At 35.0% G+C, this 17,808-nt stretch overlaps 1 protein-coding gene across 1 annotated transcript in view; it reads left to right on the forward strand.

Annotated features, from left to right (window-relative positions):
* Positions 1–17,808, forward strand: part of LOC150076295 (fat-like cadherin-related tumor suppressor homolog) — a 780,225-nt gene that overhangs the window by 487,476 nt on the left and 274,941 nt on the right. The window contains exon 18 of the mRNA XM_090387312.1: positions 11,190–11,334. Coding sequence (XP_090243438.1) covers positions 11,190–11,334 — 145 coding nt within the window. The remainder of the gene's footprint in view (positions 1–11,189; positions 11,335–17,808) is intronic.

Below are 17,808 nucleotides of genomic sequence, written 5' to 3' on the forward strand. Positions count from 1 at the left end.
GCAGTATGTACTGGAACTTAAGAACAAGTATGAGCTTCTGCAGACTGCTGAGGACCAAGATATCGACGAGGAATATTACAACTTTTTGAAAGTGATAAAGCCCAAGAAACCTATAGGAAAAAAGAAATCCAAAGATGAAAAAATTAGTCAAGAAACACTTGTCATGATGAACCGAAGACGACAAATGAAAAGCAAGAAAAACACTGACAGGGAGAAAATTGAGTATACTGAGTTATGCAAAGCCATTAAAAAGAGACTCAGAGAGGACATAAGAAGATTTAACACAAGAAAAGTAGAACAAGCATTAAGAGAAAACAAAGGAATTAAATCAGCAGCCATGAGCAGTAATACAGAAAGACAAATGATACTGAAACTGAAGAATAGCGATGGTGTACTTATAAACTGCAGAGAAGGCATAATTCAAATAGCAGAAGACTACTATAGAGAATTATACAAGGAGCAGGGGAATGATGCCAGCAGTGGGGAAGATGGATTGCAAAGTAGCAACACATACAACATACCCGATATTCTTCCTGATGAGGTAGAACATGCATTGAAGAAAATGAAGAATCAGAAAGCCCCGGGGGAAGATGAAGTTACTGTAGAGTTGTTAAATTGGGAGGAAGAGACATAACACAAAAACTGGCAAGGCTCTTCACAAAGTGCATTAGAAAAGGTGTGACACCTAAGCAGTGGAATAATTCAATCATAGTTTTGCTGCATAAGAAAGGAGATAAATCAGAAATTGGAAATTATAGACCAATTAGCTTGCTATCCCACATCTACAAGTTGTTCACAAGGGTCATTACTAACAGATTAGAAAGAATACTTGATGAGAATCAACCGAAAGAGCAAGCTGGCTTTAGGACAGGATTCTCAACTATGGATCACCTTCATGTAATATAACAGCTAATGGAGAAAGCAAATGAATATAAAACACCATTATGCCTGGCATTTGTGGATTATGAAAAGGCATTTGACTCCATACAGCATAAGGCAATGTTTCGGGCACTGGAAAGACAAGGCATTGATACCCCATATATTATGATTTTGAAGAAAATATATGAGAGTGCTACCTCCTTTATTAGACTAGACAAAGACAGTAGGAAATTTAAAATTGAGAAAGGAGTTCGACAAGGAGACACAATATCTCCGAAGCTGTTTACTGCTGCCCTTGAGGAAGCTTTCAGAAGATTAGACTGGTCGCAGAAAGGAGTCAATGTGAATGGAGAGTACCTAAACCATTTACGATTTGCAGATGACATTGTGGTCATTAGCCACGATCCCAATGAATTAGAGGAAAATCTTAATCAGTTATGCACAGCTAGTAAGGATTTTGGACTAAAGATGAATATGGCTAAAACAAAAGTAATGATGAACAAGTATGCCACAGAAAGGGAAATAATGATTGAAGGAGCAGTAATTGAAAAGGTGGAGTCATATACTTATCTGGGACAAGTCATTAGCTGTAATAATGATAAATGGCTGGAAGTCAAGAGAAGAATAAATTTTGGATGGATAGCATTCAGGAAATATAGTCACATACTGAAGAGCAATATCCCAGTTTGTCTGAAACGTAAAATAATGAATCAATGTATACTCCCCACCATGACTCATGGAAGTGAAACTTGGGCACTCACCAAAAGAATGGAAGAGAAGCTGAGAACTACACAGCAAAGAATGGAACGAATTATATTGGGAATCAGACTGTTAGATAAGAAGAGAAACACATGGATTAGGCAACAAACTCAAGTAAAGGACATTCTGATCAAAACTAAAGAACTAAAATGGTCTTGGGCAGGACACATAGCTTGAAGACATGATGACAGATGGACTAAGAAAATAACAGAATGGTATCCAAGAGGAGCTAGAAGAAAACCTGGAAGACAAAGGCGGAGATGGATAGATGAAATTCACGAGTTTGTGGGTAGTAAATGGATGGCCAGTGCTCAAAACAGAAGGAACTGGAAAGTTGCTGGAGAGGCCTTCATCCTGCAGTGGATTGAAAATTACTGATGATGATGATGATGATGATCTACCAACATAGTTAAATGAATTAATTAAATTGGCATCGTTTTGGGTATATCAAAAGTACAATACCATGGTATTGTACTTTTGATATACCCAAAACGATGCCAATTTATGACAACTCCTTGTGCAATAATCTGCTTATTAGCCATTCTACCTCGTAGCATGAGGCCTTTGCCCTTAAATATTTTATAGTCTAAAATATGCCATATAATACATATAATCATAATAAAATATGCCATATAATATATATAATCATAATAAAACATGTGATATATACACTTTAGAAGAAACTGGAAATAACATTCAATTTCTGATATGTTTAAAAGTTGGTGTATGACTTGGAGTTCATGTTCAAGTGCACAAGGTGATACATTGCATTCTGGTTTCTGAATGATACCACTTGCAAAAGAACTTAGGCAACCATTCTGCCTGATGACATACATCAATTTTTTCAAAATTGCTAATGAAAAACTGCAACTGATAGTTGCAATCTACCATCAGTTACAAAATTGCAACTGATGGTAGAATATTTTTGTTGAATTAGCAATGCTGTTTGCAGTGGAAAAATAGAATACCATGCTGATCAGCAATAATGAGCATAACACACACACACACACACACACACACAGTTCTCGCTTTACGAATTCCCAGGTTTACGAGTTTTTTTTTTTTTTTTTTCAAAGTATCAAGTATCAATAAAATCGAAAATATGAACATTAATTGCAAAAAATGAATGTTAAACATTCATAAATACTGCATTTCAAACCACGTAGATGGATGTGTAGCTATACAATACAGTGTACCCAGCCTTACGATATTGTGACATTTTTCTAAAGCACATTTCTGGAGGTCACAACCATAAAACAATAAAAACAATTTGCACTTTCTGGTTTATTCGGCTTTTCTGTTACTGCAAGCAATTATAAACAGGTAGTAAACTCGATGTTATTGCATTTACGAAAATACCGATAGCTGGAATTGTGTGGGTTTTTTTTGCGTTATTATGGTGAAATGTGTTTCTCCTTTACTGAAATCTTCAGAATCTTCTCTTCATTCCTTTTTTTTTTAAGTTTCATAAACTTGTTACTCCGTGCAAATCGTGTTAGTTGCAATTTGTGTTTCATTAAAAAATGCTTATGCATCTACTGAAATTTATAAAGAAAAGAGAAGATTATCCTGAAGCATTTCTGAAGAAGACAACTCCTTGTGCAACAAACCAATGAGTGCCGAGCCAATAATAAGTGATCGAGTGTACATCTAGTCGATGATGAAGAATAAACATTCTTTAAAATTTGTAAGTGATAAATAATTTCTTTATTAGCTAACTAATTTCATTTCTGAGAATGTAACCCCTATTTTTAACATTGTCTATGGGTTTTAATTCCCGCTTTACGAGTTTTCGCTTTAAGCGTGCACTAGGAATGAATTAACTCGTAAAGTCGAGAACTACCTGTATATATGTGCATATATATATATATATATATATATATATATATTTTTTTTTTTTTTTTTTTTTTTTTCAAATTTATATTGATATTGCAGTCAAAAGTGTTTATAGTGTGGCTGTGTTTTGAATGTTTCTCATTTTTTATTTATTTTTCTATGAAAGTAACTATAATACTTTAAGTACTATAAAATATGAGTTTTATAGTAGCAGTAGTTAGTCTTCTTAAAATTCATAATGAGATTTTATCTTTAGTGTTTAATGTAGCCAGGCTATGCATAGATATTTCATTTCCCACTGAATTCTTCCCCCCCCCCTTCCATTCAAATATACATGGATGAAAATTTTAGTAAACTTTTCAAAAATCAGTATTTATGTAATAAACAATGGTCTCAAAATATATTGCATATTGTTTACAGTGAAAATAGAATGCATAATAAGGCAAACTAAAACTGAAACTATAATTGTTAATTATCATAATTATAATTGCTCATCATAATTGAAAAATAATTAAAATCATCATAATTATAATATAATTAAAATCATCATAAGTATAATATTATTAAAATCATCATAATTATAATAAATTAAAATTATCAGCATCACTGATTTGTAATGTGATGCATTGTTAATGAGACATCAAGTTTCTCAAATGAGAAACATGACGACTTACAATGATTAGTACCTTCCCAAGCTGTAAAGCAATTAAAACATGTACAGGGTCTGTTTTGTTTAATAGTAGGTTTGGATGAAATCTCAAGCAAATAATTGTCCCTTTCTTGTGGACCCCTCCAAGTTGAAATGTACACATGAATGATGAACAATTTTCTCTGAAAGGTTTTGAAAGTTGCTGCACACTGTTAAATTTAATGTTAGGTACTATAGAAATAGTGAAGCTTGAGCTTCCTTGCACCATATGTTTAATACTGCTTGTTTTTTTTTTTTTGCATTATTTGTTACAAGTAGTTTTAAAAAGTAGTAGTAGTAGTAGTGGCACTTGATGCAAGAAAGCAAGTGTAGGAGCTTATGCAGCATCAGCCAAAAAAAAAAAAAAAAAATCACACCATACCCTCCAAATGCCTGTCCAGTTCCTCCTTAAATTTATTTAACCTATCAACTTCCACAACGACAGATGGAAGTTTGTTCCAGCAATTAACCACCCGCTGGCTAAAGGCAAATTTCCGCACATCTATTCTACATCTATCCTTTCTTAATTTGAACTTATGTCCCCGTAGGTTCGTATTCTGAACAAGTGGGAGGATCCCATCAGAATTCAGCGTGCTCAACCCATTCAAGGCCTTATAGACCTCAATCAGATCACCGCGCAGGTGCCTAGTCTCCAGCCACTGCAATTTGCAGAACTTAAGCCTCTCTTGGTAAGAGGATCCCTTCATTCCCCTCACCAATCGTGTTGCTCTTCTCTGTACACGCTCAAGCAAATCTACATCCTTCCTAAAATGAGGCCTCCAGACCTGTACGCAGTACTCAAGGCGTGGCCTGACCATTGCCTTATACAGAGGGACAATCACCTCCTTTTCCCTGCTAGCAAAATTCCTATATATCATTGACAAAACCCCATGACCTGCCCTAGCAGCCTGTCTACATTGTTCAGAAAACTTCATATCTGACTGTACAATTACTCCCAGGTCTTTTTCATTTTCTACCACCTTAAGTGTAGTACCACACAGTTGGTACGTTTCTCTGGGGTTACTTCTACCCATATGCAGTACTTTGCATTTGTCAAGGTTAAACTTCAGTTGCCACTTCTTAGCCCATCTGCCCAAATTATCTAGATCCTGTTGCAGTAGCACACTGCCATTACTGTCATTAACAACCCTGCCAACCTTCGTGTCATCTGCAAACTTCGACATTAAGCCTGATATACCTTCATCAATATCATTGATAAAAATACAAAACAACAGTGGACCCAACACCGAACCCTGTGGGACTCCACTAATAACATTAGTCCAAGTAGAGCAGCACCCATTGATTACCACCCTCTGTCTTCTCGCACTTAACCATCCTTTTATCCATTGTAGCAACTTACCCTTAATACCATTCTGCTCCAATTTGTACAGTAGTCTTCCATGCGCAACAGTGTCAAAAGCTTTCCTGAAATCCAAGTATATGATATCAAAATTATTTTTTGCATCCAGTTCCTTTGTGACCACATCATAATAACCAATCAAATTTGTCAGACAAGACTTTCCCTTAACAAACCCATGCTGTGTCTGAATTATTGCTGCAGTCTTGTCTAGATGATCCTGCAATGCATCTTTAACCAGTGACTCCATTATTTTACCCGGAACAGAAGTTAAACTAACTAGTTCATTCTGCTTCAAGTGTATTCTTATTTTTATCATTATACAGTATTCTATTTTAGGAATTTGTATGTATTTTTTAAGTACTACTACCATTAAAGTAGATCCCAGGGGTTGTGGGTTAGAGCATTCTCACGGAAATGAATTTTTCTACATTAACCATTTCAGGAGTGGGTGTCCCAATAATGGCTGCCTTTATTGAGTAGAGGCAGTCATTATTGGGACACCCACTCTAATTCATAAAATTTTGAGGCTCTAATTCATAAAATTTTGTAAAAATGAAAACTGTACATAAATGCATTTGTGTTAATTTGTTCTTATTTTGACTTCATTGCCCTATATTAAATGAAAGTATAGTCAAAATCAAACCAGTATTCAAAAAAAACAAAAAAAACCCAATAATGTATCGGTAGTTCTATAGTTTCATTTTGCATATAGTTATGTAGTAAAAGCAAAATTTACTGAAATGGATCATTATTTACCATGTATTGAATCTCTCTTCATGAGTTTATCATATTCATGCACTTAAAATAAATTTTTGCTGCTTTGTTGTTTGAGAAGAGACTCTGGAGTTTCAGTTGAAAAGTGATTGCGCTCCTGAAGTTACTGAATTTTTTTTTTTTTAATTCATAAAATTGAAAAATAAACTTGTTGATTTTTTTTTGATGAGTAATATTGTCTGCATGTATTTATAGCAGTTGATTCACTTTCATCAACTTCTGGATATGAATTCTAGAGAATTTGGGCTTTCGTATGCCCAAATTAGTCAACAATAGCCAACAGGCACAATTTTCCTGTTCTGATTTTTAAAGCTATTTTTGTGCTGCCATCTATTACCTAGTCTGTATTAAAACTTGGAAACCCAGTTAAGAGATAGCACCACTTACTGGAAGATTTAAAGATAATTTATATGTTGATGGACATTGTTTGACAATGTTATTAGTGGAGTCCCACAGGGTTCGGTGTTGGGTCCACTGTTGTTTTGTATATTTATCAATGATATTGATGAAGGTATATCAGGCTTAGTGTCGAAGTTTGCAGATGATACAAAGGTTGGCAGGGTTGTTAATGACAGTAATGGCAGTGTGCTACTGCAACAGGATCTAGATAATTTGGGCAGATGGGCTAAGAAGTGGCAACTGAAGTTTAACCTTGACAAATGCAAAGTACTGCATAAGTAACCCCAGAGAAACGTACCAACTGTGTGGTACTACACTTAAGGTGGTAGAAAATGAAAAAGACCTGGGAGTAATTGTGCAGTCAGATATGAAGTTTTCTGAGCAATGCAGACAGGTTGCCAGGGCAGGTCATGGGGTTTTGTCAATGATATATAGGAATTTTGCTAGCAGGGAAAAGGAGGTGATTATCCCTCTGTATAAGGCAATGGTCAGGCCACGCCTTGAGTACTGCATACAGGTCTGGAGGCCTCATTTTAGGAAGGATGTAGATTTACTTGAGCGTGTACAGAGAAGGGCAACAAGATTGGTGAGGGGAATGAAGGGATCCTCTTATCAAGAGAGGCTTAAGTTCTGCAAATTGCAGTGGCTGAAGACTAGGCACCTGCGCGGTGATCTGATTGAGGTGTATAAGGCCTTGAATGGGTTCAGCACGCTGAATTCTGATGGGATCCTTCCACTTGTTCAGATTACGAACCTAAGGGGGCATAAATTCAAATTAAGAAAAGACAGATGTCGATTAGATGTGCAGAAATTTGCCTTTAGCCAGCGGGTGGTTAATTGCTGGAACAAACTTCCATCTGTCGTTGTGGAAGTTGATAGGGTGAATAAATTTAAGGAGGAACTGGACAGGCATTTGGAGGGAATGGTGTGATATTTTTTTTTTTTTTTTTTTTGGCTGATGCTGCATAAGCTCATACATTTGCTTTCTTGCATCACATGCTACTACTAATACTACTACCTTCTAAATACACACATATATAGTATATATCTCTACACATAATACAAATTTGCTTACTAAATTGTTACAATTTTAAATATTTAGGTAAAATATTTCTTTGATCATCTCTGTTTTAAAATATAATTTGACAAAAATTATCTTATTTGTGAGTTTTGGTAAATAAATTTATTCTTTGGGGTTGCGTCATAAGGTGTATAAAAACTCTCAGGTTAGTGTCATTTTCCACTTTTTTTCCCTTGGGGTTTTTAGTATAATTTGGTATTTTCTATTTCCACTGCAGTTTTAGTTTATTTTAGTTTCTGTTCTCCAGTGGTATAGTAAACTCCCATGGAGGAGTCACTGCCACAGACTGAATAATAACTTTAATAATCAGATTTACTTGCAGAGAAGTGTATATATATAATTTTTTTTTTTTTTTTTTTTAATTAAGAATTTTTCATTGTCCATTCGTTTACAGTTGGGGCTTACAATACTGGGGATGGTCATTTTTTTCCATTTTTTCGGTACTAATTCAAAAAAATTATTGTTTATGATTTATTCACATAAAGGTTACAAAATCGATAACAATAAATCATTGATATTACTGAATTTGCAACTGAGCGATTGTTATACACCATACAAATGTAACGGAAATCTGAAAACATCCAGAAACTCTGATCTGGCTAGACACTTTGTTGCACACAAAAGAAAAAGTAAATATTGAATGTTAATGAATAATTTCAGAGATTATAAAGTATTATAAAAATCTTAAAATATTTTTCTGTTAGTGAGGTAGTTTTATAACAACAGTGTGTGACAGCGAGTCATGACATAATTATCACGAACAAAAATAAGAATAGTAGTTAATTTTTAGAAGCTCACCAACCAAAAATGATAAATATTTATAAAAGTATATTGCAGCAGAATTTGGCAATGAAATTGTATTGCAATTAGGTTCCAAGACCCATTAGAACAGTTTACTGTCCATGCTTGAAAGATTTTTTGAGTTGAGATATTGTGTGCAGAAAGCTTTAACTGATTTAGATTATTATTAATTTAATATCTGCTGGAATATCTACACTAATGCCTATAAAATTAGCACCATATGTGCTATGGTCCAAAGAAGCAATCTTTTAACTGCAAATGTTGCCATAAAATTTATGATGTAAACTCTTGGCAATCAAAATTCTGAAATAGCTAGAGAATTGCATACGGCCTTGAAACTCTGTATTTCACAGAAGCGTACAAATTTATCACAGGTTCTTCAGTATTTGCAAAGTGGGACACAAGATGATAGCAAATTATTTCCCATACCTAGTAAAGATAATGCACCTCCATAGCCAGGTGGGCAGGAGCAGCAGTGCGTAGCACACTACTTCTTGATTAGACCGGAGTTCGAACCCGTGACCACCAAATACGGCAGATGTGGAAAGGTCAGAAAATGACCACTGCATATCCCCGGAGCAATATGGCCTTAGTTGCTAATACTCCTAAAAAACAAATAACAACAGGTGCCTCCGTAGCCAGGTGGGACGGAGCAGCAGCGCGTAGCATACACTTCTTAATTAGACCGGGGTTCGAGCCCGTCACCACCAAATACAGAGGATGCGGAAAGGTCAGGGAATGACCACCGCATATCCCGGAGCAATATGGCCTTAGTTGCTAATGCTCCTAAAAAAAAAAAAAAACCAACCAAATAACAACAACAATAGTAAAGATACTATAGTGAAAATTATACTTAGTTTAATAAAAACTTTTCTCCTTCAGAAAATGATGAACAGAATTCAGCTTCAGATATACCTTAGAAGACCAACATGGTACAGAACATCAGTGTTCTGTTCCATGCAAATTCTTTCCAAAATAAGAAACTGCTTGACTCTAATGAGATAGTCATTAAAAAATAAACTTGAATTGTCAATTAATAAAAGACTTAACTCTTTCTGCTAAAAAAGTTCAAAGTCTAGAAAATATGGTTAAAAAGCAAACAAGATTATTTGAATGAAGGTGAGGGAATAAAGCAGCTAAACCTGCAACTCATCTATGACTATCTCAGTACAGTAGCATCATCCAGCATATAATCTGAAAGGGCATTTTCTGCTGCTAATCAAATTATGTACCAAAATTAAATCTAGTTTAAACTCTAACACTATTGATTGCTTATGTTTCTTATGTGCTCACTTTACTAATAAATGTAATAAAATTTGCAGTATCAATATGTATATATTTTTGTTTATAGATTAACTGCATTTTTAATAATTTTTTACCAGAATATTTATTATTGTAATAAAACTTTGATTTTAAACATGAATTCAATTATTATGATTTCAGTATTATGATTTCTACTGGTATTGTGAGTCCTACTTACAGTGTATATGCAGTGTAACTAGACTTAGCAACATATTTAATGCTAAATCTTAAATTTTGAAATGGATTATTATTAACAATGAATAAAAGAAATTTAAGAAAATAAGAACTTTGTAGATACAGCTACACTGTCATTTTCTTGCTTTTGAATTCTGCAATGGTGTTATCCAGATCTAGTTTAATTTTTTGCCCTTTTAAATGATAATTTCATTATCTTAGATTATTGAATTTCTTTTATAACACAAGAAAAGAACAATAATACAGATATACTTTTTATTCTTTCATGCATTTACCTCTTCACCTATTAATATTACCATGTTTTCTTAAATACCCATGCATCTTTTTCCAAAAAAAAAAAAAAAAAAAAAAAAAAAAAAAGAGAATGAATGAAAAATTTGGGCATGGCTTTATTCACATATTTAATCTTAAGTTGACATTTTTCCTAAGGCTATGGCCAACAAGTGAATTTTTATTATTAATTGTTTTTATTACCTTTAGTATTTTTATTTTTTCAACTGGCTGTAGCCTAAAAGAAGCATTTTGTTTATTACCAATATATATTTAAATTTGACTTAATGTTTTGCTGCATAAAAAAGTTATATTCTTTCTTTTGGAAATGAACACTTTTGTTTCTTAGCAATGTATCCAATTTATTCAGATATCAGGATCATGTGATTTTGATGGCACTGAAATAGATTATAACACCACGACTGTTTACTGGTCAGTGGGAATGAAAGGTAGTGGAGCACATTAATCTGTTACCCATGACAGAAATTGTCCAGCCCATTTTGTGCAGTTCAAGATTGTGTTTTATAATTTTGGCACCCATTACCAGTGAAATAACCTGTAAAATATCATGTATAAATTCTGCTTCACATAATTGCTAATGACATGCATTTACAATCTTTTGAAATTAGCAAAAAACTGAAAACTCAAGGCACAGAAATAATCAGCAGGCATGTTGCTGATAGAAAATAAATCCAAATATTTTTTCTTGTCAATGTTTTAAAAAACTGGGCATAGGGTATTTATGAAAATATGGTGTTTTGTTATAAAGTGACCTAGGTTTAAAAAGAGAAGTATAGGTTCTGGTTGTTTCATCACTTTATATCATATTTCATTATTGATTTTAGGTTCATGCAGTTGATCAGGATGATGGATTAGCTGCAATGCTGGAATATAGTTTGTATAAAACTAACAATACTGCAGTCCCCGAGGTTTTTGGAATCACCCACGATAATGGCGAATTATACCTACGAAAATCATTTGTTGGTCAAGGTATTTATACCTGATAAGCAATTTTTTTTTCACAGATACATGAAGCAAAACTTATACAGAATTAGCCAAAAAAAATTTTACCTGATTAATTTTCCCTTTCCTTCTAACAGTTTGTCTGATCCTTCTTTAATTAACATGACAGTAATGCTGTGTTCAGTAGTGCTGAATGTTATTTTCAGGTGCCCCTTGAAAATAATGTTCCCACATTAACTATTACTCAATTATTAAAATTCAGAAATTGTTTCTACCTCCTAAATATTGTCAAGCTTTTACTTAAATGGTTTCTTACAGTTTTTGCATGGAAATTGGTTGCAAGAACTTGTCAGGTGCACTGCCAACATTTTTGCAGCTATATGAATCTTGCTTGATAACTTCACAGTACCAGACAAATGGCAATACATAATGTTTCTTAAATTTTTTAAGTAATATTTATATGCATCATAAACAGAAATATATGTGCTTGTGTAGTTTGAAATTTTACACATTTAAGTCATTTAAATTGGAAAATGGAAGAGATGAGACTGATATTTCTGTTTTATATCTAGTGCATTTTTTTGTAATTATTAGCAAATTTAATATATATTTTGAAAATGAAAGGTGTAAAACACAGTTTTAAAAATTTTAATATATTTTTTAAACTTAAGAAGGTGCATGCAGTAAATATTACGTTTAAAGAAGATGAAATATTGCCATTGTTCAAAAAAGAATTTAGAAAATCCCCAAATGTTTTCTAAAAAAATTTTTAAAAATGGGCACTTGCAGGTGTCCAGCCACTGTTTTTGATAAAAAGGGGAGTGTTACCACTGCCAGGTTAAATTTATTTACACTATTGACATCCTAAACACTTCGTGGAAGTTTATTCCAGCTATTAGCGGAATAAATATTACGCGCCTCCGTAGCCAGGTGGGCAGGAGCAGCAGTGCGTAGCACACGCTTCTTGATTAGACCGGGGTTCGAGCCCATGACCACCAAATACAGAGGATGCGGAAAGGTCAGGGAATGACCACCGCCATATCCCCGGAGCAATATGGCCTTAGTTGCTGATGCTCCTAAAAACCAAATAACAAACAACAATAAATATTACTCTCTGGCTGAAGGCAAATTTCCACACATCCATTCTGCAAGCATCATTTTCATTTTAAATTTATGTCCTAACTTAACCGTTTTATAGCTTTATATACTTCAGTTAGGTCACTACACAAATGTGTACTTTCCAGATGCTACATTTTATGGAACCCCAGACTTTCTTTTTAAGAATATCCTTTCTTTTCCTCAACTAATCTTGTTGCTCTGTTTTTGCATCCTTTCCAACAGATCTGTATCCTTCCTAAAATGTGATTTCCAAACCTGCATGAAGCATTATAGATATGGCCTAACCATTGCTTTACTTTACCCCTCTGAAAATTTATACACTTTGGTTAGTCACCAACGAATGTCTACGTTCTAGATGCTGCAATTATGATACTAAGGGTAAATATCTAAATAAAACATTTATGAAATATCTGATTACAAATATTTTAATCACAGTTGCTCTTCTGATCAACAGTGGAACAAATAAATATTATAAGTGACCACTGCTCTTCTTGGACTACTTGTGGGATACTTAAGGATATGGTTTTGTGCCGCTTTACTACATTTAATGTTTATTAATGGTGATGTGTGTATTTAGTTTTTGATCGAAGTTTGCTGATGATACAGAGGGATGGCATTAATCGTGATAAGGTATTTCAAGGAGATCTAAATAAATTAGGCAGATGGGCTAAAATATAGTAATTGGGGTTTTATATTGATAAATCCAAGATATTGCATTTGGGTAGTTGTAATCCCCAAATAATATCATTTGGGTAGCACTTAAGGTTGTTGATAATGTGAAAAGACCTTGGGGCAGTTGTACAGTCTGACATTGCAGACAGGTTACTAGAACAACTCATGAGTTGTTCTAGTAATCTGTCTGCAATGTCAGACTGTGATATGCATAGGAACTTTGTTAGCACAAAGGCATGATTATCTCATTTAGTAAAGCATGCATTGCATAAAATTTTGAATAGTGCTCACAGGTTTGGAAACTTCATTTTAGAAAGGATATAAATCTGTTCAAGAGAGTGCAAGATGGCTTCTGTAAAGTGCAGTATCTGTAAACTGGATATCTGTGATCTAACTTAAGTATTTAAAGTTTTGAAAGAGTTAAAGTAAACCAAATGGTGATGGTATCTTTAGTCTTTCTTCAGTGACATACACATAGAAGGGGACATTTTTAAATGAAAAAAGTTAGTTGCAAAATATATATTCAAAAGATTGCCTTCAGCCAGAAAACAACCAGTTGTAACTTGCCATCATTGTTATAAGATACGTGTGCTAGTGTAAGGTTTAACGGAAGACTAGATAGCGAGTATAGTAGTATCAATTAATCAGTAAAATTTATTAATCTTATTAAATTTCATTGTCAATCGAATTGTACTTTTTTAACTAAATAAATATAGCGACCTAGTTATTACAAATGTAACATCATAAATTAATATATACAAGTTGACAGGGGATAAGAAAGTCATATAACATAACTCAGAGATAATATTTGATACTGAAATACATATAGTGTCATAACTGCATTGGATATAGGTTTAGGGTTATATTTTGTATTGAAATTTTATTGAACTTGAATAAAAATCATGACTCAGACCAGAGCAGCAAAGCAAAAGGCTCAAACTAGTGGAAGTGCTGTGGCTCAGGGGAGAACTGAGGGGGGGTGCGGTTGTCCTCTGAATCACAGTCTATTGAAATGCACTGCTTGTTTAATGTTTGTGGAACAATCGGGAACGGGACATGATATTGCCAAGGGAAATGTCTTTGTGTGTGCACGATGTAAGGAGTGCAAGGAAATCAGGTGCCAACTCGGCGTTGTTGTGGGCTTATATGAGAGCTTGAAGGACAAGGTGGATGCCCTCGATGGATTTAAATTGAGGGGCCCATCAAGCTCTCAGCTGCCCACATCAATGCCAGAGCTTGCACTTGAACATCACGCAACACAGTGGCAACCCCCAAGGCAGAATGCGCTGGTCCCAAAGGAACTTATTGTTGTAGATGACTCTATTGTCAGGGAAATGGGGAGCATTGTGCAAAAAGGATAGATGGAACAGGACCTGAGTATGTCTACCAGGGGCAATTGATGATGTTGTAGGGCAGATATCATCCTTTAAGGGCACAAAGGGTGATATTGTTGTACATGTTGGCACTAATGATATTAAGAGTAGGAGACCGGCAGAATTACTTAACAAGTACATGACTATGCTGACAAAAAGCCGTGAGTTAGGGTTGAATTTGAAAGTGTCTGTAATTTTGCCCAGACACAATAGGAATATATGATGAGAGCCTTGTCGATCAATTCGGCCCTGGAAAGATTGTGCAAGGCTCAAGGGGTAGAATTTTTCTCAGCCTGGTCTGCACTTGTTAACAGGAGAGACTGCTTCTGCAGGGATGGGATACACTTAAATAGAAAGGGTGCAAGAATATTTGCTGATGCTATTGAGGCAGAGTTAGGTGGTTCGGAAAACTGCTAGCTTGGGGGGATACATGGACAAATAGATTAACAGTAGCCGCTGGCAGAGGTAAAAGTGATTCTTGCAATACTTCTATTGAAATACAATTGAGCAGCAGCCTGGAAAGCAAGGTAATGGGAATTTCCAGAACTGCTGGGAGTCATAGTGGAACAAGTAAATACATGGGCTGTGTTAGGGTAACTAAGAGTAGAAACAGGTGCATGTATACTTGCATGTACACCAATGCTAGGAATATAGTTAATAAATTCGATGAGCTTGAAGTGCTAGTCAAGACATCAAAAGTAGATATTGTTGGGATATCAGAGACATGGTGTCACACATAAGCAGTGCAGAACTGGAATTTGGGGAGTACAATGGGTACAGAAAGGATAGACAGGAAGGGAGGAAGGGTTATGCTGTTAGTTAAGAAACACATAAAATCTAAGGAAGTGCATCCAATTGATGTGGGTGGACAATGCAATGTTGAGTCTGTTTGGTGTGACATAAACACTGGGAAAAGAAAAATAAGAGTAGGTGTGTGTTATAGGCCTAATTCATCTGATGAGTATAGTGAGCAATTGTGCAGAGAAATAGTGGGCCAGTAAATTAGAGTGTGTTATAATGGGGTATTTTAATTTTACAGATATTGAGTGGAATTTGTGGGTTGGTCACTCACACACTAGCAAGGCTTTTGTGGATTTATTGGAAGATTGTTTTGTACAGCAGCCTGTTCAGGAGGCAACTAGAAGGAGTAGTACTCTTGATCTGATTATCAGTAGTGATTCTTCATGCATCAAGAATCTGCAGATAAAGGAACCACTAGGTGGCAGTGATCACAGTGTGCTGAAGTGGGATTTACTCAAAGAGATAACTACCATCAAGGGTAAAAGGAAGGATTTTTGCTTACATAAAGGTGACTACGGTGGTCTGAGACAGTATTTAAATTCTGTACCAGTGGTTTTCAACCTTCTTTTAATAACGGCACCCCTACTCAATTTTCTGCCTTTTAGATCCGATTCTCTCTCTGCTGTTTGTTTCTTTGTTGTTTGTTATTTGGTTTTTAGGAGCATTAGCAACTAAGGCCATATTGCCTGGGGATATGTGGTGGTCATTCCCTGACCTTTCCGTATTTGGTGGTCACGGGCTCGAACCCCGGTCTTAATCAAGAAATGTGTGCTACACCCTGCTGCACCTGCCCACATGGCTATGGAGGTGCCTTCTCTCTCTCTGCATATATATATATATATATATGATAGTTATTACAATAATATAATTTTAAAAATTACATTTCACAATACAAATTATATATACTCTAATAATTTTATTCTTTATATAGAGGTACTAAGTAAACTTCAATTATAGATCACCCCAAAATTAAAAAGGTACTGCACACCTTTTTGAAATAAAATAAACTTTTTGTGTGAGATATAATGAATTATAATGAAATTAAAAAAAAAAAAAAAAAAAAGGTTAGTAACTTAAACCCAAATTACGTGGCTTCCCTAGAATGTTTTTGCGGCACCCTCAGGTGCCACGACACCCCAGTTGAAAACCACTGTTCTATACGGTGGAACCAACGAATGACGTTACCACAGCAAATTCAAAATGGGAAGCATTCAAAGAATTAATCTTGGAAGCTACTAGGCTTTTCATACTAACAAAGAAATATTGTTCAAGATTTAGGCCTAAATGGATGTCAGATGAACTAATTAGACGTGTGACAGAGAAGAAAAATTTATGGGATACATATAAATTAACATGTGACACAGAAGCCTATGTTAGATTTAAGCTGGTTTGTAACCAAGTTACAAAGGAGGTTAGGCAGGCGAAGGCAGATTATGAGAAATCTTTGGCAAAAGATGCTAAGAAAAACAGCAATATTTTCTTTATTTATATAAACTCTAAAAGGAATAGGATGAATCAGATTGGTCCACTTGATATTGATGGTTCAACTGTTGGTGATCCTGTTCAGGTAGCAAACAAACTGAATGAATATTTTGAATCTACATTCACACATGAGGAGTTTTTCAGGGAGGGGAATGCCAGACGTGAATTAAGCTAGATAATCTTGTAATAACTGAGAGCAAAGTGGAGGAGAAATTTTTGAAGATAAACACAAGAAAGGCACCTGGAGTGGATGGTATCTATCCAGTTATATTAAAGGAGGTGACAAAGGAAGTAAGCAAACCCTTAGCTATAATTATGAGAGCTATCCTGGACTCAGAGGAGGTACCCATGGGCTGGAGATGTGAAAATGTGACCCCAATCCACAAAGGAGGATCAAAGGGAGACACAGGTAATTACAGACCTGTTAGTTTAACTTCTGTTCCAAGGAAATTAATAGAGGCACTGGTTAAAGAAGCATTGCAGGATCATCTAAACAAGATTTCAGTTATAGCTCGGAAACAGCATGGGCTTGTTAAGGGGAAATCTTGTCTTACTAATTTGATTGGATACTATGATGTAGTCACAAAAGAACTGTTTGCAAAGAATAACTTTGATATCATATATTTAGATCTCAGAAAAGCCTTTGATACTGTTGCACATGGAAGATTGCTGCACAAATTGGAGCAGTGTGGCATTGGAGGCAAATTGCTGATATGGATAAAGGGATGGTTGAGTGGGAGGAGACAGAGAGTGGTAATAAACAGATACTGATCTTCGTGGACTAATGTTATTAGATGAGTTCCTCAGGGTTCACTGTTGGGTCCATTGTTGCTTTCTGTATTTATTAATGATAGTGATGATGGTATATCAGGCTTAATGTCCAAGTTGGCAGATGATACGAAGGTTGGCAGGGTTGTTAATGACACAAATGACAGTATACTGCTACAATAGGATTTAGAAAAGTTGAGCAGATGGGCTGAGAGGTGGCAAATGAAGTTTAACATTGACAGATGTAAAGTACTACATATGGGAAGCAGTAATCCCAGAGTAACGT

Source organism: Mastigoproctus giganteus, chromosome 13, assembly GCF_048544385.1.
Source record: "Mastigoproctus giganteus isolate SK-2022 chromosome 13, ASM4854438v1, whole genome shotgun sequence".
Taxonomy (NCBI): Eukaryota; Metazoa; Arthropoda; class Arachnida; order Uropygi; family Thelyphonidae; genus Mastigoproctus; species Mastigoproctus giganteus.